Source organism: Lycium barbarum, chromosome 10 (genome assembly GCF_019175385.1).
Source record: "Lycium barbarum isolate Lr01 chromosome 10, ASM1917538v2, whole genome shotgun sequence".
NCBI lineage: Eukaryota > Viridiplantae > Streptophyta > Magnoliopsida > Solanales > Solanaceae > Lycium > Lycium barbarum.
The window spans coordinates 121,301,840-121,317,374 of NC_083346.1; the positions used below are offsets into that span (position 1 = coordinate 121,301,840).

General features: G+C 36.9%; 1 protein-coding gene across 1 annotated transcript; it reads left to right on the forward strand.

Moving 5' to 3' along the window:
• The first annotated feature begins 1,289 nt into the window (after window positions 1-1,289).
• Window positions 1,290-14,224, forward strand: LOC132613423 (F-box/LRR-repeat protein At5g63520-like). The gene is made up of 8 exons (XM_060327445.1): window positions 1,290-1,337; window positions 1,637-1,663; window positions 3,141-3,233; window positions 8,700-8,828; window positions 9,896-9,935; window positions 10,071-10,223; window positions 11,631-11,815; window positions 12,541-14,224. The coding sequence occupies exons 1-8, from the start codon at window positions 1,290-1,292 to the stop codon at window positions 12,661-12,663; spliced, it is 798 nt and encodes a 265-aa protein (XP_060183428.1). The 3' UTR covers window positions 12,664-14,224.
• Window positions 14,225-15,535: the final 1,311 nt, after the last annotated feature.

A 15,535-nucleotide genomic window follows, 5' to 3' on the forward strand; every position in this document is an offset into this window, starting at 1 on the left:
TTCTGCTCTTTCTCGCAATCCCCAACTTCAGGTTTATAGCTTCTAATAACCGTGATTTTTTGTTTCTATTAAGTTTAATTTTTGTTAAAAGGGGTCTTTACGAAAATAAATAGAGTTATATGACCCTCATATAGTGATGGGCGATTCTGACATAACACATAAGCGATCGTTATATTTTATAGAGGACACATTTTTCCTTTTTAAGGGTGTGTTTGGTATGCCGGAAAATGTTATTTTAGGAAATATGTGTGATTTTTCTACTCATTTTCTTATGTTTGGTATGCAAGTTGGAAAATGTCATTTTAAGAGCATGTGCAAATATTTAAAGCAAAATACTATCAAAGTTTTGAATTCGTAGTGCAACTTCTTGTGGTAGGCTATGGGGGGGGGGGTGGGGGGGGTGGGGTAGGGTGGGTGGATAGAGCGCGGTGGTTTGAGAATGCATTTGTGTGTTTTTATTGATCGGAAAATGTTTTCTCTCAAATTTGTAAGGAAAACATTTTCCGTCATACCAAGCACACCCTTAGTTTGTCTCAAACTTCAGGTATCTCTGAATTTTAAGCATCTAATAATCTCTTCATTGTAATCTTTGTTTCCTTTGGCTTACCCTTTAGTCTACGTAAGTATAAACTCTAATTTATGTGACACATTTTCCTTTTTAGAGCCTGTATGGGTGAGCTTATAACTTAAAATATGCATAATCCATTATATTTCCTAACTTAGGACTTTTGACTTATTTTTGTTATTTTGGCGTAAATGCAAATGCTTAAAAGTACTTTTTTTAATTTTTTTTGGCCGAAACACTACACAAGTGCTTAAAGCTTATTTTGGCTTAAAAGCACCTAAAATAAGCCAAACTAAATAGACTTTTAGTTTGTCTAAAAAAGAATGACAATGGAATTCTTTCCCCAACACGTAATACAAGAAAAAAAGACAACTTTTGAAACTTGTTATCTAAAGCAGACCGTAGATATTTTTGTAGCTATAAATAACCAAATTGGTGCATATGGAGTATTAACTATTATAAAAAAGGTATTATCAAAATATGGAGCATTAGCTTAAGAATTACTCCCACCGCTCCAATGTATATGCCACTGTTTGTCCGTGCACAAAGTTTAAGAAAGAAAGAAAGAAAGACTGTGTAAATTAGTGGTCTAAAGCAAGCAATAGACATGTTCGTGACTATAAAACATCTCAGTAATGGTAAATTGGAAAGTTTAAAGTTAAATGGTTTATAGATATAGGAGGGTGTTTTGGGAAAAATTAAAAGGACAAGTGTGCCACATAAAATGGGAGATAGTATGATTTTGGAGTGCCTTTACAGAATATTTGGATATGTAAGTATTATTTCGGAAAATTGAAGAAATGGGCGTTTGAATACACACAAAATGACCTTTGTACTCCAAACCTGGCCATTCTTTTTGGGACTGAAAGAATGATTTTTGTCTAAGAATTTGAATTTAGATATTAAACACAAGATGAGAAGTGATGAAAAATACATTTAAATGTAACAGAAAAATACTGTAGTTTGTTGAACTTTATGGAACAAAACGGAAGAACTATTTTGGGACAAAGGGAGTATCTTGTTTAGTTTATTACAAGAGTTTATTGAGTTGAAATTGAATTTTTGGTGCAGGATGCCGTTGATGAGGTTGTTGACAAGGTTTGTCCTTTTTTTTTTGCTTGGAGGAAGCTCACTGTCTCGTATGTGATCCTTTTTCACTCTCTATTTGGCATATATGTGTACTAGATATTGGTTTTGTTGTAGTTACTGTTCGTTTTTCCTATTTGACCTGCTTTATTATTGCTTTATTGTGAGCCGAGGGTATAACGGAAACAACCTCTTTACCTCCCAAGGTAGGGGTAAGGTCTGTGTACACTTTACCCTCTTCAGACTCCACTTGTGGGATTACACCGGGTATGTTGTTGTTGTGTACTAGAAATTGTGGCATGGTCAATGAATCTATTTGTTAAATGGTCTAAATCGATATATTTAAAATGAAATTGAATTAACCATCTTACTTTTTATTTTAAGTTGTCTAAAATATGTCTCCTTCTCGAAAAGGAAACGTTTCTTATGATTCTGAATACTTTTTCACTCGGACTTTTAAGATATTAATTTGAGTTTTGTATTATATTGGTGACAATAAGAGAAAATATTACAAGTAATGGCTGAAATATTTGTTTGATAGAAACAAAACTTCACATTGAAGTCTAAATCTGAATATTTAAATGAACTTGAACTCTTAAAAGTTGTGAAAGTTTTATAGAACATCACCAAATTAAAAAGAGTTTGCATACTATTGGCATAAGATGAATTTAAATGGAGTAACGTGGTCACTGAGGATTCATATAGCCAAACATGAGCTTGTTTGGGATTGAGGGATAGTTGTTCTTGTGCCAAATTTAAAAGAGGTGTCATATAAATTGTAATAGAGAGTGTATTATTCTATTATATAAAAGAATAATTTCGGACCTCAGTTTGTTCTAAACAATATTTAAATTGTTCAAATATCAATTTGGATCCACTTTCAATTTAGTATAATAACTTGAAATCTTATCTTAATAGCTGCTTCTGAACCAAATTAGATACCTAATGGGTTGTGTATGAGCTGATGTGCAAGAGACTAGGAGAGTGAAGTGTAGTTAAAAATCAGTTTAGCCCTATAATTATTGAAGTTAGTTGTAGATTTTTTGTTAATTTTTTTGACTTAAGACCTTTAGGAGAGATCAAGTAGTTTCAAAAAAAAAAAAAAAAGTAGTTACATAGTGACTGACACAGTTATTTAAGTTTGTTAGAGTATTGTATTTATAGTAAATAATCTATGAACATTTTACCTAGTTTTTTTAGCATTAGTTATTGAGTGATTCATACACAACATCTTTTTAGGCACAAGCAAGCCTGCGATCGATCAATGTGAACTACTCGATATCTTGAGGCAATCACTATGAAGATTAGAAAGTTAAAATACGAGAAACAATGAGAATGAAAGGCGTCCTTTTTTGTTTTTTCAATTGAAATGTTATACTTTGTTAGAGTTAGATTAGTGATATTATTAAAACCATCCATTCAGAGTATGAGTTATCGCACATTGGAATAAGATATATGTGCTGCTTATGGTGGATATATTGTTCTGCAGATTACTGGTAGATTCGGTTGCCAAATTCCAGTAATCACTTCGACATCCCATGGAATTTTTGGGCAAGATGCTAACACTAATGAGTTTGAAGAGGTGAATCTAGTGGCTATAGACTAGAATCTGCTTGGTGATGGGAATAAAATAGACCCGCAAAAATAATATTCACGGTATTAGTGATAAACGCGGAACACTAACTTATGGTTAAATCAGCAAGAATAAAATGCAGCAATAATGACACCAAGATTTTATGTGGAAACCCTTCTGAATAAGGGAAAAACCACGGCCAAGAGGAGCAGCTGATATCACTATAGAGGAATTTTACACTGTGTAGTAACGAGTACAAATACTCCTAAGACCACTACACCCTCAAAAGAAATAACACTCTTTTGATTTTCTCACCTCACTACAATATCACTCACACTCTATTTTTCTTCACAGACTATTTTCTTACAGTCTATGGAATACCTCACTTTTGCTCTCACTCAGATGTATTGTCTGAGATTTTGGTGTGTATAGCAAATGATCTTGGTGATCTAACAAATGATAGAAAGCTTCCCTATTTATAGGGATGAAATGGAGCTATTGATGTCATCAGTGACATCACTTGAATGTAGAAAGTCAAGATGTTCACTATGAACACATTCAGTAGCCGATTTTCTCATTTCAACAATAGCTGCCAATTGTATATTTTGTCAAAAGGAAGAAAAAACTTTCTTCCTTAAAATAGGGGACTGGACCCCACAAATCTCCCCCTCCAGTCCCATTCACTTGAAGGAGGGTACACTGGCTTTTAGTTTGAGTGCATACCGACAAGTTCTTTGCACAGTTCGAACTTGTCTCTCGATACCACCTTGGTCAGCATATCTGCAGGATTTTCACTCGTGTGAATCTTCTTGACTTGGAACAATTCACTTTCCAATTGCTCACGAATCCAATGATATCTGACATCGATGTGTTTTGTTCTCGCATGGTACATGGAGTTCTTGCTCAAGTCTATTGCACTCTGACTGTCACAATAGACAACATACTCCATTTGCTGCAATCCAAGTTCTTGAAGGAATCTCTTGAGCCATATCATCTCTTTGCCAGCTTCAGTAGCCGCAATATACTCCGCTTCCGTTGTAGATAGTGCAACACACTTCTGCAACTTTGGCTGCCATGATATAGCTCCCCCTGAAAAAGTAAACAAATATCCAGTAGTGGATTTTCTGTTATCAAGGTCACCTGCCATATCAGAATCTGTATAGCCCTTCAAAATTGGATTTGATCCTCCAAAACACAAGCATTCATCTGATCTTCCTCTTAGATACCTGAGTATCCACTTCACAGCTTCCCAATGCTCTTTCCCTGGATTTTCGAGAAATCTGCTAACAACACCGACTGCATGAGCAATATCTGATCGAGTGCATACCATTGCATACATTAAACTTCCGACGGCAGAGGAATAAGGAATCTTGGCCATTCTCTGTTTTTCCTCTGTTGTTGTAGGACACATCTTTTTGCTCAATTTCAGATGACCAGGAAGAGGTGTGCTAACCCACTTAGCACTCTTCATATTGAAGCGCTCTAGTACACGTTCTATGTACTTTTTCTGCGACAAATAAAGCTTCTTTTCATCTCTCGAACGAGTAATTCTCATGCCCAAAATCTGCTTAGCATGACCCAAGTCTTTCATTGCAAAAGACTTACTCAACTGTTTCTTCAACTCGTCAATCCTGGAAGCATTTTTGCCTACAATCAACATATCATCCACATATAGCAGAAGGATGATAAAGTCACCATCAGAAAATCTTTGTACAAACACACAGTGATCTGAAGAAGTCTTCTTGTAGCCTTGCTCCCCCATAACAGACTCAAACTTCTTGTACCACTGTCTGGGAGCTTGCTTCAATCCATAGAGACTCTTCTTGAGTTTGCATACAAGATTTTCTTTACCTTTTTCCTTGAAGCCTTCAGGTTGTTCCATATAAATCTCCTCTTCTAAGTCACCGTGAAGAAAAGCAGTCTTCACATCCATCTGCTCAATCTCCAAATCAAGACTAGCAGTCAAACCAAGAACTGTCCGAATGGAGGACATTTTCACGACAGGAGAAAATATTTCGTCAAAGTCAATACCTTTCCTTTGACCAAATCCCTTAACAACCAATCTAGCTTTGTATTTGGGCTTCAAGCTGTGTTCTTCGGCTTTAACTTTGAACACCCACTTGTTCTTCAAAGCTCTCATGCCCTTAGGCAAGTTCACCAACTCATAAGTATGGTTCTCACGCAGAGATTTCATCTCATCTTGCATGGCTTCAATCCATTGATCCTTGTGCTCATCTTCCATGGCCTCCTCATAACATTCAGGTTCTCCCCCATCAGTGAGTAATACATACTCATTAGGTGAATAACGGGAAGAAGGAACATGCTGTCTAGTAGACCTTCTAAGTGGAATATCTGACTCATCCACGACTTCATGAGTAGGAGCATCTACTTCATCAATAGCAGCATCGTTATCATCATCAACATGCTGATCTGGAACATGATTCTGGGCATCACCATCGTCATCGAGCCCACCAACTTCATCAGCATTTGTATGAGGAACTTGATCAAGATTAACTAAACCTTCAGAACTTGAAGATTTTATCTTCTTCGCTTTGTTAATATCTTCAATGGTTTGATCCTCCATGAAGATAACATCACGGCTTCTCACAACCTTCTTCTCAATTGGATCATATAGCCTGTAACCAAACTCATCAAGGCCATAACCAATGAAGATGCACTGCCTTGTCTTGGCAGTTAATTTCGACCTTTCATCTTTAGGCACATGTACAAAAGCTTTACAACCAAACACTTTCAAGTGGTCATAGGAAACATCCTTGCCATACCAGACTCTGTTTGGAACATCACTTTGCAAAGCAACCGCAGGGGATAGATTAATAACATGTGCGGCGGTCAACAATGCCTCACCCCAAAAGGAATTCGACAACTTTGCTTCAGAAAGCAAACATCTGACTCTTTCCATCAAGGTCCTGTTCATCCTCTCTGCTAAACCATTAAGCTGAGGAGTCTTAGGAGGAGTCTTCTGGTGTCTGATACCCTGTTGCTTGCAGTATTCGTCAAACGGTCCACAATATTCACCACCGTTATCAGTACGAATACACTTCAGCTTCTTTCCAGTTTCTCTTTCAACTGAGGCCTGAAACTGCTTAAAGACACCCAACACTTGGTCTTTAGTCTTTAAGACGTAGACCCAAAGTTTCCTTGAGCAATCATCAATAAAGGTAGCAAAATAAAGTGCACCACCCAAAGTCCTTGTCTTCATTGGACCACATAAATCTGAATGCACCAACTCAAGCAACTCTGTCTTTCTTGAAGGAGGATGAGACTTGAAAGAAACTCTATTTTGTTTTCCAGCCAAGCAGTGCTCACACTTTTCTAATTTAGCACTTTCGAAATTTGACAATAATTTCTTTTTGGCCAGAACATTTAGTCCTTTCTCGCTAATGTGGCTAAGCCTCTTATGCCATAACGTTGAAGAGCTATTGCTCTCAACTGCATTCACCATATCAACACAGGTAGAGGCCGTAGTCCAGTATAGACCACGACGCTTTTCGCCACGAGCCACAATCATGGAACCTTTAGTAAGCTTCCACTTTCCAGCACCATTGGTACTGACATATCCCTCATCATCCAAAACACCAACAGAGATCAAGTGCAAACGAACATCAGGTGCATGCTTTACATTGTTTAAAACTAGTTTAGTTCCAATACTAGTTTTCAAACAAATCGTTCCAACACCAGCCACCCTGGATACAGTCTCATTACCCATACTCAAAGTTCCAAAGTCACCCGGAGTATAGGATGAGAAAAATTCCTTCCTTGATGTCACATGAGATGCGGCACCACTGTCCACAACCCAGCTTGACTCATCACAAGCAATATTTATCAGATCCGTATCAAGGACAGTAACAAGATCTTCTGTAGTGACAGCGGCAACACGATTGCCATCTTCTTTCTTTTCCTCCTTTTCTCTATTCTCTTTTTTCAAAATCCGGCAGAACTTCTTTGTGTGCCCTTTTTTCCCGCAATGATAGCAGTCAATATCTTTAAGTCTGCTTCTGGATTTGCTTCTATGATGTTCTCTATTTTGAGAACCACGATTCTTGCCTCTCCCCCTAGTGTCAGTCACCAAGACATCTGATGAGGAGGAACCTTGAGATTTTCTTCTCATCTCTTCATTTAAAAGACTGCTCTTGGCAAGATCCATAGAGATCACACCATCCGGAGCAGAATTTGATAATGAAGTTCTAATAATTTCCCAAGAATCTGGTAGGGAACCAAGTAGAAATAAGCCTTGAATTTCTTCATCAAAATTAATACCCATAGCAGATAACTGGTTCATGATCCCCTGAAAAATATTCAGATGATCTGTCATTGCGGAACCATCGTGGTATTTTAAACCCAGCATTTGCTTTATCAGAAACATCTTGTTATTACCAGTTTTTCGAGCATACAAACTTTCAAGATGCTCCCATAGGGTCCGAGCATGTGTCTCTCCAGAAATATGGTTCAACACATTATCGTCAACCCACTGTCTAATAAAGCCGCAAACCTGCCGATGCAACAAATTCCACTCTTCATCTGATTTATTATCAGGCTTTTTATTTCCAAAGACAGGTTGATGAAAATTCTTGACATAGAGCAAATCTTCCATTTTGCCCTTCCAAATGGCATAATTTACGCCACTCAAAGTAACCATTCTACTAGTGTTGGCTTCCATCGTTTATCACAAATACAAATCTTATTTTATTCGAAGACCAAAGTAATTCTTTTCTGATGTGGAAGTTCAGACTGTGCTGCAACCACAGAGCATACTCAGACAGAACCTTGGCTCTGATACCACTTGATGGGAATAAAATAGACCCGCAAAAATAATATTCACGGTATTAGTGATAAACGCGGAACACTAACTTATGGTTAAATCAGCAAGAATAAAATGCAGCAATAATGACACCAAGATTTTATGTGGAAACCCTTCTGAATAAGGGAAAAACCACGGCCAAGAGGAGCAGCTGATATCACTATAGAGGAATTTTACACTGTGTAGTAACGAGTACAAATACTCCTAAGACCACTACACCCTCAAAAGAAATAACACTCTTTTGATTTTCTCACCTCACTACAATATCACTCACACTCTATTTTTCTTCACAGACTATTTTCTTACAGTCTATGGAATACCTCACTTTTGCTCTCACTCAGATGTATTGTCTGAGATTTTGGTGTGTATAGCAAATGATCTTGGTGATCTAACAAATGATAGAAAGCTTCCCTATTTATAGGGATGAAATGGAGCTATTGATGTCATCAGTGACATCACTTGAATGTAGAAAGTCAAGATGTTCACTATGAACACATTCAGTAGCCGATTTTCTCATTTCAACAATAGCTGCCAATTGTATATTTTGTCAAAAGGAAGAAAAAACTTTCTTCCTTAAAATAGGGGACTGGACCCCACACTTGGGATTGTATTCTGACTTAACAAGAATCTAAGTGGAGAAAATGATGTTTTTCCAGGTTCAGTGGGACACCTTTGAAGATAACGACGCTCATGCCGATCTTGTTGATGAGGACCAGGGTGTTTTAATAACTGTTGGTTTCTTACCAGGATTAACAGTTGATTTAATCCCATTAAAAAAATCTCGGGTAATTCTGTACTCCAGTACAATCCTAACATGTTTACAAGTATGTCTGCCTTGTTGAGAGAAATTTGAACTTCCACCTTTTTAGCTCAGTTCTCATTTCGAATTCATGAAGTTCCTACTTGGAATTTTGAAGGGGTTGAATAGTTTATATCTAGTAGAAAATTTGTGCTAACCTGATTTAAATTGGGCTACACTAACTTGGGGAGAACAAACTTCAGGGACCCATGACTAAGGATTTCATGCGCAGTATCAGGGAACACTAGTTCTCTCGTTCTGGGTCACCACCAATGGGGATTTTGTTATTTTCGGTAAGTCTTAAGTCTCTTGAGGCCAATCATTTTGTTATTTCTAGCACCCTGTGGCAAAGCAGTTTATTCCCTGCTTTTCAAAGTGATGATGCCTTATATTCCTTAAATTGTGGATGAAGGGGATAAAATCAATCCTCATGCAATTCAGATTCTGTATGAGTGCAGGGACTAATCAATTTAGATTTCGAGTGAGACAGATTAAAAAGCTGTGTTGAAGTGTGTGGCCAACTCATCACTAAAAGCTTAAGTTGTTAGAGAAAATACACTTTTATTTATTTATTTTGTCTTCAACACGGCCCTTCCCATGCAGGCCAGATTCTTTTTGATAGGCCAAACGCGTGGATATTCTTTTTGATAATGGGTGGCAGTGAGACTCGAACCTAGGACCTATGCCCGGGGCGGAGTTAGGTAGCGAAAAATTACACCGTATATACAAGGTTAAAATTATTTTTTATGTAATATATAGTAGATGTTGAACCCCCTTGGCTTCTTCGTGTATTTACTTCTTCATATATTTGAACCCCCTAGATGAAAATCCTGGCTCTCCCACTGCCTATGCCTGCTCTAATACCATATTGAAGTGTGCGACCAATTCATCTAAAAGCTTAAGCTGTTAGAGAGAACACACTTTTATTTATTTAATTCTGTCTTCGAAAAGCTGAATGAACTTTGAAGTACACTTGAAGTTTTTTTTGTTCCAGGAATAACCTTCTTTTTTCTTACTTTAAATATAATAAAAATCATTTGAATGTTGTTCTAGGATGAGGACATTGACATCAAACCGGTCCTTGCAAAGTTGGGTGAGTGAGCTTCATAGTTCTCATTTGTGGAAAACTTCATTTGTTCCCATTTACTTTTGTGGTTGCAGATTTCTCTTCTTACTTGATTCTGTGAGAAAGAACTTATATTTTCAGTGGCACATTTCGTGTTTGTAGATTATGCTTTTTCCAGTGAGACTGCCATTGTGGGTAACGGAGGTTCTAAGTTTTTCTACCGAGGTGTAACAGCAATTAACCGATCTAATAACAAAGAGTCCAGTTCAGCTGCTGTTGCTCTTTCATTTTCAAGGGATATAGGCAAGCCTCCTGGTACGCATTGCTTCTTGACGGAAACTTTTTGATTTCAAATTGTGATCCTGTTTGTTCAATAAAAAGCACTGTTTTATAAGGCATTCGGGTCGGAGAGAACCTTGCCACCAATGCTGGTCTGATTTAGTAGGGTTTGATTCCACAATATTTGGCGCACATCTTTAATATCAACTAAGTTGTGAAGTTGTCAAAACTCTCCCAAATTTTGGCTCATTTTCACGGCTACAAAAGGTTAACCGTTAAAAGGCCTCGATAATTCTGCCCGAAAGCATTTTTTCCTTCTGACCACACATTCTAAGTTTATCGACATAAGTGAATAATGAACTGCTTCTCCTACAGAATCCTTAAAAGAATTAGTCCCTATGTCCCAATTTATGTGATACTCTTTCCTTTTAGTTAGTCCCAAAAAAAATGATGCCTTTCTATATTTAAGTTACAATTTAATTTTAAACTTCCCATTTTACCCTTAATTGATGATTTATAGCCACAAAATTCCTATGACTTGTTTTAGCCCACAAGTTTCAGAAGTCTCTCTTTTATTCTTAAACTCCATGCCTAGTCAAACACCGTCACATAAATTGGGACAAAGTGTATACTTTCCCAAGCAATAGTGTGTTTAAGAGAGACATTGGGCTTGTTTATTATTTGGTTTCTCTGCTGTCTTAATAGGCACTTGAGCCAAACAAGGACCCGTGGCATGCATAGCGGGAGCTTAGGAGTTTCCCTTTTGACTGGGATATAGATAGAGGGAGGTCTGGATAAGAAGAGATTTTCTTGGTTAACTAATACGCCTCAGGAACACATTAGGGGCAGTGGTGTAGAAACTAAGTAAACTGCGGATGACAAGTTCAAAAATGGTTTGAAAGGTTATAAATGTTGGATATTTTCCGAAATTTGGGGACCTCTTATGTATGTGTGTGTGTGTGAGCGAGAGAAAGCGAGAGAGAGAGAATTGGGCGTCTATTATTTGGTTTCTCTTGTATTAGTAGAACTATTTATTTAGTCATCAAATGATGAGTATACAAGCTTAACTGACTCGAGTTGTTTAGTTAGCTTGTATGGAATTATATGGTTATATATAGCTTGAGCGCTATGTAGTTCATTTGACCTGTATTTGTCTGAATAACTTCAGCACATCTGATGTGCTTTCCCAAATGAAATTTCATTCTCTGTAAACTTTGTAGTTATGCATGATCTTTTAGATGCATATCCTTAGCATTTTTTAAAATTGTCAGTATTGTTAAAGTTATGCCGCTGCTTCTTTTGCAGTTATATCAGTAAATAGTTAAAAGTATTAGAATCCTTGTCTTCTACTTAATATTTTCGTATCTTTAGGTAATTTATTATATTATATTATATTTCCAGGGAGTTTATTGAGGCAATCATTTTCTGGGACCCTGTAAACAGGTGTTGGGAAAACTCAGTTTCATGTAATGTTATCCACTGGCATTTCACCGATTGGGCCTACATACAAAGCTGTTTATGTTAAGGCGATGATGCCTTATGAATATTCTACTCAGCTCATGGGAACAACAGAAGATATTGACATGAATCTGGATGGTGACACTGTTTTAGATCAGATTTATGATGAGGTAAGATTGTACATCTTGTGAAGTAAATTGGTTTTAATGTTTCAGCACCAAAGCTTAAGTGGCTAGTTTCTGAAGGAAGTAATTTAGAGCTGGTTTGTTTAGAAAGGCAACTACCAAATACTTACAAGATTTTGTGATGTAACTAGTCTCGTTTCTTTTTCCTTTGATTCCTTCCACCATAGTGAAGCCTTTTTAGTTCAGAAATGTGGGGTTCTTCAAATGTCAGAACTCTGTTGCTCTTGCCTCACTTTAGCAGGGAAGAGCATGCAATGGGTTTAGCGAGATGCATTATGGCAGATTGGACATATTTGGATGATTAGAAGATATCATGCTGTCTGACTGATTTTCAAATTCTATTGGTAACTCCAAAAAAGTCTCACCATTACAAATTAAGGTTGTAAAAGACTTTACAGAATAATATTCTTGATTGATATTTTGTCACATGCACAGTTACCTACGGTATGTTATAATAAGAAATGGTAATAAAATCACCTTTGTTAAACTGGTATTTTTATCCTTAGTAATCTGCTATAAAGGATAATATGAAAGTGAAGGTTTCCTGTGAGTTGGAGATGTTTTTTACTTAATCATATACTTATTTAGAACTTAGAAGCTGTCAGATGAATTTTTGTTTTCAATCATGCGTGTGTGTGAAACACATGAACATAATTCACACTTTTCTCTCTGACTTGACATGTTTCTTTTCTATGATTTGATTTCACCAGCTGGGAGATCATACTCATTCTCAAGCTCTCTATGTTGGATTTACTACGAGAAGGAAATGCACTTCTCAGCGTGACCACCCAAGCTGGATAACTATGCATGAATTCCATGTCGTTTTAAAGTGATTAATGCACCATTGAGCTTGATAATCCTAATGGTCTTCACTTATGATGTTTGAATGTTCTACGGTGTCACATTCTGCTCTCCAGTTTACTACCTTTTTTGTGTCCGAAGGTGTTTGATGTGCAAAAGTATGCAGGTAGAGGGTTTATTCTCTGTGAAGTTTCCATGGTTCATGGAGAGAATAGGGAGTCCTCCTCACTGAGTTTGCTTCTGCAAACGTGGGAAGACATTTAAATTGTATTACTACTGGTGTTTCTTTTACTCAGGTTATTGTTACTATTTTTACTGTCAGCACTTTTCTTTTTACAGTATTTTGTCCATAGTTTTTACTTTAGTATTTGTCAAATCTGTTTTTGAAAATGCTTTTCTTGAGCAGAGGGTCTATTGGAAACAACCTCTATACCTCACACAAGGTAGGTGTAAGGTCAACCCTCAGGGGTTGGCCTGGTGGTAATTGGCTTGAGCCTTGGGGTTTGCTCCCTTTCAAGGTTTCAAGTTCGAAACCCACTAGGTGCAAACAATTTCTGAGGGTCATCGGACTGGGGTAAAACCTTGAATTACCCGTGGTGCACTTGCGGGAAACTCCTTGCCGAGGGCCTGTGCACCCCCGGGATTAGTCGGGGCTCAAAGAGACCCGGACACCCGGTGCTTAAAAAAAAAAAAAAAAAAAAGGTAGGTGTAAGGTCTGCGTAACCCCACTTGTGGGATCACTTAACATGTTGTAGTTGAAACTGCTATCTTACAACCTGTTATGCCTTTCCTCTTCCTCTCTTCACTTCTGTAACTAATTATAAGAATTTGCAGAGGTGAGTACGAGGATCTTTCTGTCCATGGTGATGGTATCAGAAGTTACGACTCCTTCCGGTTTTACCATTGAAATTCTGATTTGGCACGTGCTTCTTGCAACAATGTTTCGAACAACTTGAGAAGTCTGAAGCAGGATCTAAACCACCTAACTCATGATCATACTAATAGCAATGACATAGATATGCATAAGAAGTCTGTTTTTGGTGGTATGATGTTCGCTGACTATGGTCGTGGCAAGTTATTATTCGGTGAACCTAATGTAGATGCCTCGCCTTTTTTGGAGAACTTCCCCGGGGTTACCTTCTCAGGAACCTATTGCAACGGAGAAATTGCACATGGAGATTTAAGCTCGTATGAAGAGGGGTCTAAAGAACACAGCTCTGTACGTTGCAGTTTTCAAGAAAATAGCACCGTCTACCTGGTTATGTCATATACTCTTGCATTGCCACAACATTAGAGATATAGCTGGTGCCGCCTTCGATAATATGCTGGGTATTGACAAAAGATTTTTATGGTTTGAATAGGATATTGCTCTGTACTTTTTGGTGCTGGAATTTGGTGGAATCTGGCTAATATTGTAGCTTAGCAGAGGGCAAATGTCTGCTGTAGATATTTCAAAAGCCATTTTGGACTATTTTTATTACTATCTTGTTGCTGTTTTTCAGTATTAGCATGTTTGTGCTGCATGCCTGCAAGAATTGTACTATTCTTTGTATCTTTAAATTCGGAAAAGGGTAAAATGCTCTTTAACGTTTGTGCTTCGTCTCATATTTGCCCTTTGTTAACTTATCGGCTCATAAATGCTCTAAACGTCATCTTTTTGTCTCAAATATACTTCTGAACAATTGAAAAAGTTCAAATATGCCCCTTGCATTAACAATGGAAGCCAGGAGAGCATATTGAATCTTTTTAATTGTTTAAGGGTATATTTGAACTTTTTAAATTATTCAGCCCAATGGAGCTGAAAGTTTATCCGACTATGGGTTTTGTAGAACCTAGTATTTTGAAGTCAAATTCTATTTCTATATATATGCTCGAAAAATAAGTGTGGATATAGTCATATGATGGGTAGGAATTTATATAAGGAGATAAAAAAAAATAGAATGTCGCACACTAGATTTGAATACGTGATTTGAGGTAATTTTTGTTATCCATTATCACTTCGCTAGACCTTCTATTTGTAAAACAGAATACTGAACATGTAAAACATGCACTATTTTTTCCCTCTATTTGTATAGTATAATTTTCAACAAAACAATTGAATCCCCTTTCCTTCACTTAGCTTTGGGACTAGTTCAACCGATCTCGGTATGTTTAACGCGGAAAAATAATACTGAATCTCCCTTGGAATATAAATATACATTTCAAAATTCTTCTCACAAATCGCAATTATTTATATTCAAATCCGCCACTGCTTACTATACATTGTGACAAGGTAGATAAGTTTGCATTTCGAGGACCAAACAGTCAAACACCATACAATTTAGGATCTGTTTGGCTATAAAAATTATTTCTTCTTTTCGGAATAAATTTTCACTTTGTGACAAGAGGGGTTACTCAATGGTAAGCGTTCTCCACTTTCAATCCGAATGTTGCGAGTTCGAGTCATCAAGGGAATAAATGGGGGAGCTCCTAGGGGAGGGGTAAAAAAAAAATCACTTTGTTTGAAAATTGGTATTTGGCCATGAAAATTCTAAATCCAACTTGAAGATATATTTCAAATTTGAAAAACAACTTATAACTTATTTTTTTAACTCATGTTCAAAGTACATTCAAACATGAACACCATTCCAAATATTCTTTGCAAAAAGTATAAACACACACATATCCATAAATTTCAAATAAAGTGAAAAATATTTGAAATCTATGGCCAAACGCCTACTTAATTAGTTAAAGGACTAGAATTAGATTTACTAATAAATAAAAAGACGAAAATGCTAAAACCCAAAAGAACAAAGGAAAAAAAGAAGAGGAAACAAACATGGAAATACACTAAAACCAGTACGTGGGGGCTTTTTCAGCTGAGAAAATGGAGAAACAAAGGCAGAAACCGGCAGTAGCATATAT